At 38.6% G+C, this 16,218-nt stretch overlaps 1 protein-coding gene across 1 annotated transcript; it reads left to right on the forward strand.

Annotated features, from left to right (window-relative positions):
• Window positions 1–4,212: 4,212 nt before the first annotated feature.
• LOC121375032 (translationally-controlled tumor protein homolog) lies at window positions 4,213–16,000 on the forward strand. The gene is made up of 6 exons (XM_041502244.1): window positions 4,213–4,359; window positions 5,028–5,098; window positions 6,682–6,869; window positions 9,458–9,579; window positions 11,498–11,613; window positions 14,935–16,000. The coding sequence occupies exons 1-6, from the start codon at window positions 4,332–4,334 to the stop codon at window positions 14,935–14,937; spliced, it is 528 nt and encodes a 175-aa protein (XP_041358178.1). The 5' UTR covers window positions 4,213–4,331; the 3' UTR covers window positions 14,938–16,000.
• Window positions 16,001–16,218: the final 218 nt, after the last annotated feature.

Here is a 16,218-nt window from a genome sequence, read left to right on the forward strand (position 1 = left end):
AAATTTTGGCTTAACTTAGAGTCCAGACATGTTTTGGATGCAGTTATTCTTAGTAGACTTAGGTTTTTGACAGGTTTTACCAAGGAATCGAACTTCAGCCAATCAGAACACGGCTATCACTTGGTGTCTGCTATTTGGTCCGCGCTTTCGCGGACTTCACTAAATGGCTTTATTCCAAATTCCGCCCACTTCAAACTCAATCCCCCCCCCCCCTCCCCCCTCCTGCTTCGGAATTAGTCACTGGCGAAGTCAGAGGCTAAGTCCGCGGTGGGCGTGCCTGAACCTTCGTGGATAGGGGCACGTAAACAGAGGTGCCCGTTGCCCGTTGACATAATATCAAGCGGAACAAGATGTGACCACCAGTCAACAAACTGAGTCCACGTCAGCTGCCGAGATACATCAATCGTGACATAACGATGTCACGGACTACTTAGTGTAGCTAAGTCATGGCATAATACTAGTAATACAAAATGTAATACTAACATGCCATTTTACATGTAGTTAGGCCTTCCTGTGCAGAGTGAAATTTGATATTGGGCCAACCTGGCAGAGTCCCCTATTGGCCAGGCGATGTCACAATTCAAAATGGCCGCCATTGAACTATTTCTTCTTCTTTTTTAAATAATGATCATTTAGAATTGTGACGTCATCTGGCCAATAGGGGAAACTGCCCTATTTAAAGCCACAACTTACGTTTGTAAAATGTGTAAGCATTTGCATTAACAGGAAGGAAGGAAATGTTTTATTTAACGACGCACTCAACACATTTTATTTACGGTTATATGGCGTCGGACTTATGGTTAAGGACCACACATATATTGAGAGAGGAAACCCGCTGTCACCACTTCATGGGCTACTCTTTTTGGATTAGCAAGAAGGGATATTTTATATGCACCATCCCACAGACAGAGTAGTACATACCACGGCCTTTGATATACCAGTCGTGGTGCACTGGCTGTAACGAGAAATAGTCCAATGGACTTCCTTACTCTTTCACTGTTTGATTGATTGATGTTTGACCCTATGTCAGTTTTCATTTCAACTTTTTCTCGTACTTATATCCAATTAAGGTTCAAGCACGCTGTCCTGGGCACACACTGTAGCTATCTGGGCTGTCTGTCCAGGACAGTGGGTTAGTTGGTTAGTGAGAGAGAAAAGAGTGTAGTGGCCTTACACCTACATACTGAGCCCTTAAGAACTCGCTCTGGGTGGGGAGCCGGTACCGGGCTACGAACTCTGTACCTACCAGCCTGTAGTCCGATGGCTTAACCACTGCGTCACCGAGGCCGGTCACTATGTCGATTGTAATATGTATTGAAACTAACTTCGAAAGACGTGACTGAGTGGAATGGGTAACACGTGTGAACTAGTGGTTAAACTGGGTTAGTTTAATCAATTCAGGTAAAGCTTATAAAACGCCCAATAAACTCGCGTGTCCAGCAATAAATGAATAATTAATGTTATATGACGAATTACGGATACGTTTATTAGGCCAGGGACTGTTAATCATTTCACAAAGTATTCCACACCAATACATTAACAAATATACAGGATTACACGCATACATATACATACATCTAAATATTAACACAAATGTAAAAAGTTTTAAAAGTTTGTTTTACTTAACACCACCACTAGAGCACATTGATTTATTAATCATTGGCTATTGGATGTCAAACATTAGGTAATTGTAACATATAGTCTTAGAGAGGAACCCGCTAAATTTTTTCATTAGTTGCAAGGGATATTTTATATTCACCATCCCAAGGACAGGATAGCACATACCACGGCTTTTTGTGTACCAGTCGTGGTGCACAAGCTCGAACGAGAAATATCCCAATGGGCCACCGACGGGATCGATCCAAAACCGATCGCGTATTAATGTTAACGTTTTTGCTCTCTCTGTATGTCTCTGTTTGTCTGTCTGTCTGTCTGTCTGTCTCTCTCTCTCTCTCTCTCTCTCTCTCTCTCTCTCTCTCTCTCTCTCTCTCTCTCTCTCTCTCTCTCTCTCTCTCTCATCATCTTTGATAATTTAATCTTGGATGTGCTTAAAAGTTCTAAAATTATTTTAGGTACGGTTTGATAACTAACTTTAGTCATTGTTTATAATACGCGTCAAAACAATCAGTCGAATTTAACGATGTTCAATTCACGTGCCACGTGGTGTAGCCTACTGGGCTATTTCTCGTTCCAGCCAGTGCACCATGATTGGTATATCAAAGGCCGTGGTGTGTGCCATCCTGTCAGTGGGATGGTGCATATAAAAGATCCCTTGCGACTAATGGAAAACATGTAGCGGGTTTCCTGGATAAGACTATGCGTCAAAATTACCGAAGATCATCTTGGTGATTCTGTATATAGATCATGTGATTGTCGTGAGCAGAAGGCCCTGTCTGAAGATCTCTTGGCAGCGGTGGGTGATCATTTTGTTTGTTTTCTTTAATGACACCACTATGATTTATTAATCATCGGCTATTGGATGTCAAACATTTGGTAATTTTGACATTTAATCTTAGAGAGGAAACCCGTTACATGTAGTTAGGTCCAGTATGGCACTTCCGTGACCATTCTCTGGCTAACATGTTTTGACGATTGATTTACCTTCTATGGACTTTTTATAAAACAATTAGACCCCAGGTCCCTCCCAAAAATTCTGGCATTTTTCGCCAGAAGGCCAAATCCAAGATGGCCGCCGGCGCCATCGTGAAAAATTAACTTTTGAACAAGAGCACCTAGAATCATGTATGAAGACACTTTTTCAGGTAAATCGACCACGGGGATTCCGATTCTGACACCAGTTTGACGTTTTGACATAATTTTGACCCAGAAATCCAAAATGGTCGCCATCCGGTAGAGCAAAAACGTAACTTTTGAACGGGAGCACCTATGATCACGAATGAACACATTATTTCAGCTTTCAAATGTGATCTTCGAGGTCATATATAATGGTCACGGAATTGAGGTTAATTAATCTGAGAATGGTCACGGAAGTGCTATACTGGACCTAACTAATGTTTTCCATTAGTAGCAAGGGATCTTTTATATGCACTATTCCACAGACAGGATAACACATACCACGGCTTTTGATATACCAATCGTGGAGCACTGGCTGGAACGAGAAATTGCCCAAGTGGGCCCACCGACGGGGATCGATCTCAGACCAACCGTGCATCAAGCGAGCGCTTTACCACTCTGGGCCCCGTTTTACGAAACAATCTTAGCGCTAAGATCACATTAAGTGCATAAGGTAGTTATGTAAGTAAGGTGAACTTAGCGCTAAGATCGTTTCGTAAAACGGCGTCCAGGGCTACGTCCCTCCCCTTCGGTGGGTAATCACTACAGGTGTCTTCTCGGAGTCTGATCTGGCGAGGTGGATACCGAAGTCGCCCTGACCGATGGTTCGTGGAAATGGCTTGAAACAGTCGCCTATCAGGTGGGAAAGAAAGAAAGAAATGTTTTATTTAACGACGCACTCAACACATTTTTATTTACGGTTATATGGCATCAGACATATGGTTAAGGACCACACAGATTTTGAGAGGAGACCCGCTGTCGCCACTACATGAGCTACTCTTCCGATTAGCAGCAAGGGATCTTTTATTTGCGCTTCCCACAGGCAGGATAGCACAAACCATGGCTTTTGTTGAACCAGTTATGGATCGCTGGTCGGTGCAAGTGGCCTTACACCTACCCACTGAGTCTGGGTGAGAGCCGGTACCGGGCTGCGAACCCTGTACCTACCATCCTTATGTCCGATAGCGTAACCACGACAACATCGAGGCCTGGTAGAGTCATGCACAAGTCGGTGTCCATAAAGATATCAGCATGAAGTGTATAGTCCGACTATTCCGCTCTTATATTAATTTTTTTATTTTTATTTTTTATTTATTTTTAATTTTATTTTTTTTAATCACCCTACAGTAGGGGTGAAGAAAATTTATGGGATAACTAATGAAAAAATAAACACTTCTAGCCTACCTTGAAGCGAGTGCATATTGTCACCAATTAATACTGATGATTTAAAAGAACTGTGTGTTCAGTGGTTTAGATTTATCTATCCGGCAAAGTATTCGCTATATGTTTCCGATATACAGCATACTGGAAACAGTATAAAAATATGGGTGAAATAACCCGGGGTGACTGTGAACGTGAAAAAGACAAATCAACTCGGGGCGCACATAAATAAGGGCGAAACGACTTTGGGTACAAACGGGTTTGGGGCGTATTGCGCATGGCAGTTTTATATCTGTAAACTTCCTTTTTGGACCGTCGACCACCGTGAGACGTTTGTACTTACAATCTGTAGTACAAATCCATTTCCATCAATAAAAATGATCATTTATAAGGATGCCGTCACTGGTATGTAGACACACTGAACATAAATTAATATCGTTAAGTTCGAATTTTTACAATATGTGACCTAAAATGCCTTTGTTTTTAATCCTTTACAAGTGAAGTGTATACATCTTGTGTAATTTAAATTTTGACACAACAGATGGAACATAGATAGATGCGTAGTAATTATTTTTATCATATAATATGTAATAAAATAACAAAATGTGATATTTTTTAGATTACATACTTTAAGAATTTAATAATTGCGAAAATTATATAAAAAGGAAAGCAAACTTTAGACCGATCTATCAAATTTTCCAAATGCAAAACTTGGATATTGGATTAAGGAATGTAATGGTTTGTTTCTAATGAAACAATATTTTAAGATGTATAGGCCTAGTGTATAACTAGCCACCCTAATGCCAGGGAACATTTTATTTTTAAATTCATGATTAACAATATTTCTTGTCAACAGAAAATTGATTAACAACTACTGTTTTAAGTGTTTAATATTTGTGAGGTGATCATTGAAACTTTTGATCTTTGAATTGTGACGCGATATTGATCAAAATGTTCCTTGAAATCTATCAGATTTTTTAATTACAAGGGGAAAAATAAGATCTTGTGGGAAAGTACACTTAAAACAAAAATTATTTCTCTGTGACTGTAAAGTTTAATCGTGAATGTTTCAGGTGATGAACTGTTCTCTGATACGTACCCAATGAAGCTGATTCATGACTGTATATTTGAGGTTCAAGGAAAGGTGAGTACTGCATGGTGTTAGGTCCCTGCTAGCCCGAGTACTCTGCTTTTTGAGAGCTAGATGGACATTTGGACGGTTATGATCGCTTCCTGTCGTCAGAGATCCATTGTACAGGTAGCCCGAATACTCTGCTTTTCGAGAGCTAGACGGACATTTGAACGGTTATGATCTCGCTCTCAGCGAAAACACGGAATGGCTGACTACCACACGGTAGACAAAGGTTCCTGCTCGAATACAATTTTTTTTCTGTTTGATGCTAAATAGCTTTACATTGATCATTTTCGAGTTCGCCGATAACAAATATTTTGCTTATTCACCACTAATACACACACTACAGGAAGAAACCTGTCGGCACTTACGTATTTAACTGGAACATTATTGAAGAGGTGTACTGTCAGTTTTTTTTTTTTTTCATGTACTGTGTGTTATTGGCAGGGCTAACTCTCCCACTTAACAAATTCACCGACTGCAAATTTTAAGAACAAATGGTGAATTTTATTTTAATGTGGTGGACATGTTCATGAACATGACATGTAATTGGTATTTTGTTGGAAAGTAACTGATTTAGCATTTTTTAAGATAATTTGGCGAAATGGTTTGCTAATCCTCAGCTAGCCCTGTAAATCCCTGACTGAGCTACATAATGTCCCACCCTATAACAGTTACAAACAAAAGAAGAAAAATACAACACTTGACTGATATTTTCTCGTATGAATTAAGATGCACCAAAAATGTACAAATATTTGCTTGTTTGTATTTGACTATATGATTGTACAATTTGTTTTATGGAAGTGATCATATTGATGTACTTGCCTTCGTTTGACACCCAATAGCCGATCTCTAGTTTTGTTCTTGGGTGTCGTTAAACATTCATTCATTGACTGGTAGGGAGACGTAGCCCAGTGGTAGAGCAGATGGTTTGAGATCGATCCTTGTCGGTGGGCCCCATTGGGCTATTTCTCGCTCCAGCCAGTGCACCACGAATGGTGTAAGAAAGGCTGTGGTATGTGTTATCCTGCCTGTGGGATGGTGCATATAAATGATCCCTTGCTGCTAATCGAAAAGAGTAGCCCATGAAGTGGCGACGGTGAATTTCCTTTCTATATATAGTGATTTCCCTAGAAATTTGGCAAGACATGGTAAACCAAATACTTTTATGGCATTTTCACCATTTTCGGGGCACTTGTTTTTCATTAAAAATACGAAAAAAAATTAATTGAACTAAACATTAATGTAATTTATGTGCTTGATTTAATAAATGAATGGCAAAAAGATATAAAAGGCATATTTTATTAATTAATAATACCCTTTTCGGTGTTTTATAAAGGCAATTTTAGAATTAATTAGTGAAAAAGGCTTGTTAATCTGAGGGCAGCAGGGTGCTGATTAAGGCAAGATGGTGCTAGATTACAGAGGCATGGTGCCACACCATGCTAAAATAAGCTAGGGAACACACTAATATATGTGTGGTCCTTTTTTGTACATGTGTCTGACACCATATAGCCGTAAATAAAATGTTGAGTGCGTTGTTAAATAAAAAAATTTCCTTTCTTTGACTGTGGTTTTAACGATGTTTGTTGCAGTACACGACGGAGAAGACGACAGTGAGTGACGACATGTTCGGTGGTAATGCCAGTGCGGAGGGTGGCGACGACACTGCCGACGGAGATATCACCAAGTCCGGCATCGACATCATCATCGCCAACAGGCTTGTCGATGTGCCCTTCTCGAAGAAACAGTATCAGAAATACATCAAGGAATACATGAAGGAGTAAGTGAAACCGACACGTCTTCCTTTGTTTACCCCCTAACAAACGTTTTTACAACATAATTATTAGAATTAGTGTTTCAGGGATGAAAGTTTGCCGCTGAAAATAAAGGCGCATGTTCTCAGCTGAAAAATATTTCGGCCTTTTTTGTCGAGGGCCGCTTCCATCTCTGCTGTATGGTCAGTGTTGCATACAATCTTTCAAAAGATTTTGTGCTATAAAATCAACATAGTGTATATATTTCGCAATCCGATATTATGTTTTTGCTTTGAAAAATTCTAAATTTTGAATATTCTGATACAAATTTCCTCCACAAAAGTGCAGCAAGGCTCAATGGGTAGTTGTAAACCACTTGCACCGACCAGTGATCCATAACTGGTTCAACAAAGGCTATGGTTTGTGCTATTCTGCCTGTGGGAAGCGCAAATAAAAGATCCCTTGCTGCTAATCGGAAGAGTAGCCCATGTAGTGGCGACAGCGGGTTTCCTCTCAAAATCTGTGTGGTCCTTTAACCATATATTTGACGCCATATAACCGTAACTAAAATGTGTTGAGTGCGTCGTTAAATAAAACATTTGTTTCTTTCCACAAAAGTGTTTGGAGGAAATGTAGCACAGAAGACAGAATGATCCATTTTGGGACTAAAGGTTCGTTTTATTCTGTAGATGTTCAGTTCATTCCGTCAAAATACACCGCATGAGATTTATAAGTATTAAAATGCAGTGTCACTTTTTGATTCACTGCGTAGCCGAGTGGTTTGGGGTGGGACGAAGCCCAGTAGTAAAGTGCTCTTTGCGTGGTCTGTCTGGGATTGATCTCCGGTGTGTGCCCATTGGGCTGTTTGTCGTTCCATCCAGTGCACCACGACTGGCATATCAAAGGCCGTGGTATGTACTACCCTGTCTGGGATGGTGCATATTAAAGATCCTTTGCTACTAATTAAAAAGAGTAGCCTATGAAGCGGCAGCAGGTTTTCTCTCAATATCTGTGTGGTCCTTAACCATATGTCTGACGCCATATAAACGGTAAATAAAATGTGTTGAATGCATCATTAAATAAAATGTTTCGAGTGGTTGGAGTGCTTGGCTAAAGTACAGTCTGGAGTTCGAATCCAGACCCTAGCACTACGTTGTTTCTAGTGTTTTTAAACTATCCAGCTGATATCGATAATTCATTACCCCAAAGGGGTGGGGAGGGGGGACATAGCAAGTAATCAAGAAAAAATCAATATCATCTTGAGATTGAGATACCATAAATCACTAATGTTTTATCAGGCTGCGAAATTTAGCTCAATTTAAATTTTAGGCCAGAATTGTAAGATTATCAAAATATCTGGCAGAATCCTAAGAAAACCCTTCCCAAATGCTTGTGAATATTGTATTTGCCAGAAAATATTCTATGGGTAGGTAATAAAAACCCAAACGGATCACAAAGCGTCCATGCTATGTGGATATGGGTTTAAAATATTTTGAAATGGTCTACTGCGTTTTCATGTTCTTTGACAAAGTTTAAATGGCAGTGAGTGCTGTAATATTTCAGGGAACATTTTATTAGTATTGTTTCGTGATTCGCTGTGCAAGTTTCGAAGATCGCTACATGATTTTAAAACATTAAAACTGGCGTCGTGGTTAGGCCATTGGTCAACAGGCTGGTAGGTACTGGGTTCAGATCCCAGTCGAGGCATGGGATTTTTAATCCAGATGCCAACTCCAAACCCTGAGTGAGTGCTCTGCAAGGCTCAATGGGGAGGTGTAAACCACTTGCACCGACCAGTGATCCATAACTGGTTCAACAAAGGACATAGATTGTGCTATCCTGCCTGTGGGAAGCACAAATAAAAGATCCCTTGCTGCCTGTCGTAAAAGAGTAGCCTATGTGGCGACAGCGGGTTTCCTCTAAAAAAAACTGCCAGAATGACCATATGTTTGACGTACAATAGCCGATGATAAGATAAAAAATCAATGTGCTCTAGTGGCGTTGTTAAATAAAACAAACTTTTTAAAACATTAAACAATAGTTGCTAATCAATTTTCAGTTGACTAGAAATAACTCTAATCAAGATTTTAAAAACAAAATGTTCCCTGTTTGACTAAAAACGATAAAAATGTATTCATTAATTTCCACGGTTTTAGGGTATGTAATTTTACCCTCGCTAGGTTTTACCATCACAGGGTAGATATATTTTGTAAAGTGTCGCGTCATAATTCGCTACACAAGTTTCAGAGATCATGACACAGTAGTTGCTAATAAACTAAACTAAAACTAAAACTATTGCAAATCAAGATTTTGATATTCAAAATATTTCCCATTTGACTAGATAATTGTTTTGAAGTATCTGTTATGATCGGTTGATCTCTATCAGGCCTCTAAAATTAGCAAAAATGATAGTTGCGTTTGCGCATCGTTCATGCAAATTAATTTAACGTAATCTGTTTTCCGTTCGCACTTTAAATTTAGTTCATTAGTTGCATGAACATAACTGGTTACGCAGAAAGAAAATAGTGCACCTGAATTTATTTTTTCGTAACCGATAAATGGCTTACAGAAATATTAAATATGTCATTCTTAATTGCGATTTTGTTTTATTCAGGATTTGTACTCGGCTGGAGGAGAGCAATCCCGACAGAGTAGCACAGTTTAAAAAACAGGCGGCGGGCGCGGTGAAGTCGATACTCGAAAACTGGGACAAGCGTGAATACCAGTTTTGGGTTGGTATGTTCACTTTTTACTTTCTTCATAACTAGTGACAGAAAATTGGGATTCAAGATTTCACATCGAGGAATCATTAATATATCAAACAAAGAAATTGTGCTAGTGGGAATACCAGTTTTGGGTTGGCATATTCACTTTTACTTTCTTCATAACTAGGGACAGATAATTGAGATTCAAGGTTTCATATCCAGGAATTGTACATATCAAATTAAAAAAAAAAAAAATTGCTCTAGTCTAGTGCAGTAATAAACGTGTAAGTATTTCTCACTGAAATTGTTTTGCCCAATGGTATGATGGTCCAAGTTTATGAGGACCATTTACTTTGTAGGTTATTGAAGGAGTAGGATGTAGCTCAAGGCCTCAGTGGATTCATTCAACTGATTGGGCTTTTTCTCATTCCAACCAGCGCACTACAACTGGTCAAAGGCCGTGGTATGTGCTTCTTGTCTGGGGGAAAGTGCTTATGAAAGATTCCTTGCACTGCATTAGAAAATGTTGGCGTCTTTCCTCTGATGACTACGTGACAGAATTACCAAATGTTTGACATCCAGTAGCCCATGATTAGTTCATCAATGTGTTCTAGTGGTGGTGTAAAAAAACAAACTTTAACTTGTAGGTCATCAATATACTCACCATTTGATAACACTTCTATTTTAAAAATTGGTGCCCAGTTCAAATAGAGGGGCTTAGCTTTCGGTTATTGTTGGTGATAATTTGTTTTTTTTGCTACAAATAATGTGAAATTCCTCCCATACCAATTACTTATAACATATTTGCCCGTAGTTCTATAAATGTAAATTACATTATGCCAGGGCCTAATATCAACTGTCATGACGAAGTCTGCCAACTCGACGGTAGACCCAGTGATTTTCTGCAGAAACAGTCAAATTAGTTTGTAAATATTTAGCAATAAACAGCTGGATGATAAAATAGCAATGTTATTTTATTTCCACTGCGGCATGCGATGTTAGGTGAGATATGGTTGTCTGAAATGCGCTTAGTTGTGATTTAATAAACTTCTTTACTTTCATTATGAATGTCTTTGGTGGGAGTGGTGTAGTGGTTAGGCCATCGGTCTACAGGCTGGTAGGTACTGGTTTCGGATCCCAGTCGAGGCATGGGATTTTTAATCCAGATACCGACTCCAAACCCTGAGTGAGTGCTCCGTAAGGCTCAGTGGGTAGATGTAAACCACTTGTACTGACCAGTGATCCATAACTGGTTCAACAAAGGCCATTGTTTGTGCTATCCTGCCTGTGGGAAGTGCAAATAAAAGATCACTTGCTGCTAATCGGAAAGAGTAGCCCATGTAGTGGTGACAGCGGGTTTCCTCTCAAAATCTGTGTGGTCCTTAACCACATGTCTGATGCCATATAACCGTAAATAAAATGTGTTGAGTGTGTCGTTAAATAAAACATTTCTTTTTTTCTTTATTTGTTTTGTTTGTCTGTTTAAATATTTATTTATCAATTTATTGTGCGTTTTAACCAAATTTTATCTTATTTCTTCTTCTATATTTCCCAGTCCTTTCCATTCTATGCATTTTGTAGCATTTTTTTAAATTTTTTGGCCTGTCTTTAATTTATACAGAAACATTACAAATGCATTTATGTATCAAATTGTTATATGTCTATATAACATTATTATACCACAAATTAGATATATGTACTTGCATATAAATTTTATCACTTTGATGTAAGGCCATGAATTCAAGGCTCCCCAACCTTGACATGGTCAGAATGGACCTTGGAAAATAAATACTGAAACCCCCCCCCCCACCCCCCCCCCCCCCCCAACCCACCCCCCCCCCCCCCCCCCGATGTGCTCTAGTGGTGTTTTTAAACAAAACAAACACTTTTTGTTCCCAAGTCTGATTGTGTACTGGTACCTTGAAGTTATTGTTTTGGTTCCTGTGCAGGTGAATCGTACAATGTTGATCAAGGCCACGTTGCATTGATGTACTACCCCGAAGACGGCGATGGTCTCAGTCCGATCCTGCTATTTTTTAAAGATGGCCTTAAGGAAGAGAAAGTTGTAAGTATTCCCCTCATTGCTAGCACTGTGTGTAAATGTACTAAAATATCAGTCAAAGGGACAGACCCTAGTTTCAGCCCATGAAAATGCACACTAAGTTTAGTTGATCTACAAACCTGCAACACATCTGGATAAAGTTACAGTTGAGTGAAACATGAGTCTGTGACTTTGAAATGGTGAAATACCTTCTTAAAATAGACTAAAACTCTACTCCATAGCTGTTACATCTCAGACGCACAAGCGATTTTGAAGATATGAGAAATGCATTTTGTGATATTAAAAACACCAGAATGACCAAAAACACTTAGAATGTACGGAAATGGATAATCTAACCAATAAAATCTTAAGTTTAATAAGATTTCAGTTACCAAAAACGGCTCTAATAGTAAAAGATATTCCTTAGTGTTTAAAATCTAGGGTATGTCTCTTTAATAAGAGACATTTTCAACAAATGTACAACCTTGAATTTCTGATAATCTTCCTGCGGCAATTTCGTACAAATAATAACAAAAGAAATATCATTGCAGATTACTTTGCAACAGTTTTTGACAATGATGGGAATGATTTTGAGTGCTGAATATATATAATAATAGTTTTTACCGTTGGCAGATGAGAATATTGTGTGGCTTGATTTTGTGTTTTTTTATCTTGTGTACACATGAGATGAGTTGCATATATTCTGGTTGGTTGTTATAAATGATACAAAGTTAGAAATATCAGGTATAGCTCTGGCACTTGCCAAATTCACCAATTGTGAATTTTGAAAGCAGTTGGCGAATTTAATTTTAGTTTGGTGAAATAATTTCATACAATAAATGAATTTTTTTGGAAAATAACTGACAATTTTTTTAACTTCAATAGACAATTTGGAGAATTGTTTTGCTCACCCAGAGCCAATCTAATTAAAATTAGCTCCACTATTACATGTGGATCTAACAGCAGCCTGTTGGAGCTCATGTCCAGTTGAGCTTCCATTTGACCAATCAAAACCTTACTTGCAAAATCGTGCCAGTGATTTAAAAAGAATTTGAAAACATTCAGGATTATGCCGAGGGTATACGAAATGATTCGGGTGAATTACGAAGTATGCCGGAAACTAATCTCAATATAAAATTTTATATAAAATTTGCTTCAAGACGGGGGAAAAAAAACCTGTGATGGTATAGCCATAAAATCTATTTATCCAGAGTTTATTACTGCACTTTCCCCCCTGTTTTTTTTAATGTTGAAATAGACCAACAAGTTCGCCTATTACATAATAGTCTCGCCCGATATTTTTCGAATTTGTATGCTTCCTGAATAACGTTATAAAAGGCAAAGTGTAATTGGTCGATATTTGAATTGTTATTTATAGATGAAATGTCACCATGACGTGGGAGTCCACGCATTGCTGTTAGATCTACCAGGGTAGACCCAGTAGAGCTAATTTTAATCAGATTGCACCCAGAGCTAGCCTTGAATATGCATATATGCATGCAACCCTGGCCACAGCAAAACCTATTTGGTAGAAAAAGTCTCAACAGCAATTTTGTGGTCAATGAGGGAATATGTCTATTACACAAAATAAACCAGACCAGTTTTGGAAAATTGACTTGTCAAGTTCCATGGTTGGCATGGCAGAACGCCTGCTAATTGTAAGTTATTAAAGATGTCTGGTTATGGGGTGGGACGTAACCCAGTGGTAAAGCGCTCGTTTGATGCACTGTCTAGGATCGATCTCTGTCGGTGGCCCCATTACATCCAGTACATCATGATTGGTATGTCAAAGGCTGTGGTATGTGCTAACTTGTCTGTGGGATGGTGCATATAAAAGATTCCTTTGTACTAATGGAAAAATTTTGCAAGTTTCCTCTGATTATGTCAAAATTAGAAAATGTTTGACATCCAGTAGCTAGTGATTAATAAATCAATGTGCTCTAGTGATGTCGTTGAACAAAACAAACTTTGTATTACAAAAAATAAATCAGAAAAGTGTGTCGTCTTTGACACAGCATGACAGATCACCTGCTTATCGTAAATTATTAAATTTAAGGTTGTTGCAGTAAGTTAATCATGATTAGGAATTAACTATTAAGTTGGATAAAATAATAGTCCTGTGAATTTAATCCACCTCTAATAGCCATTCCCACGTGTTATCTGTGCGAGTGGTTTGCGCAAGGATGGTATATTATGGGCTCTGTTTACACACTGGTTCTACTACATGTTCCCTGTGTCAACACAGCGCCTACAGGTGTTGCAGAAGTTTAAAACCAATGTTGGCCATGGAGGCTTATGAAAATGAGATGGAGTGGGGTTTTTTTAATTACTAATTGTAGTTGGCCTTTTTATATTTATCCCATGCTTTGTAGCAGGGCTTACCTTGTCCATTGCCATATTTTACCAATTTCTGATTTTTGTTTTAAAGGCATACGGTCACAGATTTAAGGACGTTATTTCTCTAAAAATGGATAATAAATAAAACTTACATTAATTGTTGGAAACTAAATCTAGCTATCGCATCACCTTGAAAGAACCACGGTGGAGTAAAATCCATGTCAACCCTCTCGGCAATTTTAGTTTTTGAATTATGGACCATTGCCATAATTCAATTATTTTTACAAAATTTCATTAAGAAATGGAATATGATGGTTGAATAAAGTACATTTAGGGACAAATCAAATAATTGTTGTTCACGTAATACTTTGTTAGACCATTAAATAGGTCAGTGGTCTGTGACAGTGTGCCTTTAAGTGTCTGCAACGTTTAGTATTAGGCAAATAAATTTCCTTAAATTACAAGGGTGGGGCGTAGTGCAGTGGTAAAGCACTTGCCTGGTTCACAGTCGGTCTGATCATTGGGCTATTTGTTGTTCCCGCCAGTGCTCCACGACTGGTGAAACAAAGGCTGTGGTATTATGTACTATCCTGTTTTGAGGATGATGCATATAAAGGACCCCTTGGCCACAGGGGACTATAGGTTTTATTGGTGTTCTGTCTGTCCCCAATGTTTTTTTGTTTTCCCGAAAGTTTTTTTTTTGTGTATAGCTTTAACATATATACTGTTACGGTTAAGCATCGGATAAATATATATAGGCCAACTACAATTAATAAAGGGAGGTAACAAACATTTGGTGGGCCATGTAGGGACATCTATTGCTTTAGCAGCTGGCCCGTAGCCAGGATTTTGAGGGGGAGGGATCATTTAAGCTTATGGTGAGGCATATTGAGAAAAAAATATCCCACTGACACACACACACACACACACACACACACATCATTGGCTACGGGCCTGAGCAGTACTCTGAGAACGCTTGTTGAAAATGTTTTTCTTTTATATTTTTAGTAATGAAGCGAGGAAATAATGGCAGACAAGAGATGGTCCTACTCGCCACGGCATGGCTCTCTACCAGACCGGCGACCGGCAGAGTTTATCCACATTGTATGACCACGAGAACCACACGAACTGTTGACGTTCCAGTGTTTTTATAATCTGGATAAAAACAGTCTGTCCAATAATTATTAATCTTTCCTTGCCTGGCTTCTTTTTAATATATCACATCAAAATAATGTTGTTGCATCAAGGAGGTTCTACCACGTGAATTCCATTATAGAAAAAAGGAAATTGAGGGATAGGGGGTTAGGATTTAATTTTAACCTGTGTTTTTGCATACAGGATGAAAGGTGTTAACGGTGACCGGCTACAGCTAGTGTTCAGCACAGATGATAATGTTCCCGATTCTAGATTTGAGTGTTGTGCACAAACGGTCCAGTCCCTTTGTTTGTTTGTTTTTTAATCAAGAATTCACAGCAATCCTTTGATTTCATTTACAAGACCCTGCAATGTTCTACAGATGTTTTGTCTAGTCATTTTCATCACTGTTTCAACAATTACATGTGTAACAGAAAAATCAACCTCCAGTGAGGGAATTCGAACCACGGACTCTCAGTACGAGAATCCAGTGCTCTACCAACTGAGCTAATAGGGAAATTCCCACTAGCTACTGCCAGTAGAAGCACTTTATACCAACACTACTACAGATGTATGCCAAAAGTCTTCCAGCACCTAGATTGTATTAAAGGAACGTGGTTTTGACCGACCCCTCCCAAAATCCCCCAATATTGCTTTAAGATACAAATAATAATTAATGTTCATATAATGGATTAAAAGAAGTCACCAGGACACATTTAGCTGGACTATTATCATGCGATCTGGTGACTTCTGCAACATGTTAATTACTCATGGTTACTCATTTTGAAAGGCTCATGATAACTAGATTTCTCTTTAAAAAAAAAAAACAACCCAACCCAAATTTTTAATGTTTTATCTTTTGAAAATGAAAAGCTTGGCATAGAAATATTGCCCACGAAGGTCTGTGTACTATTTATGACATTAAATGATTGTAAATAGATTGCTTTGTCTGTGTTTTCTAGTATGTCTGTGTTTTTAGTATGTATCAATTTGCGTAATCATTTCAGCCAAACGCCCAACCTCAATTCCAATGGTAAAGAGCTCGCGTGATGCGAGGTCAGTCCGGGATCGATCCTCTGGTTGTCCCATTGGGCTATATCTCGTTCCAGCCAGTGTACCATGACTAGTATACCAAAGGCTGTGGTATGTGCTATCCTG

This window comes from Gigantopelta aegis, chromosome 1 (genome assembly GCF_016097555.1).
Source record: "Gigantopelta aegis isolate Gae_Host chromosome 1, Gae_host_genome, whole genome shotgun sequence".
Classification (NCBI taxonomy): domain Eukaryota; kingdom Metazoa; phylum Mollusca; class Gastropoda; order Neomphalida; family Peltospiridae; genus Gigantopelta; species Gigantopelta aegis.

Bases quoted from the DNA above. Each gene is read 5' to 3' on its own strand.
- LOC121375032 (XM_041502244.1), top strand. From the start codon at position 4,332: ATGATCATTTATAAGGATGCCGTCACTG. The intron at 4,360-5,027 runs GTATGTAGACAC...TGAATGTTTCAG, and splicing joins TTATAAGGATGCCGTCACTG to GTGATGAACTGTTCTCTGAT. The intron at 6,870-9,457 runs GTAAGTGAAACC...TGTTTTATTCAG, and splicing joins ATCAAGGAATACATGAAGGA to GATTTGTACTCGGCTGGAGG.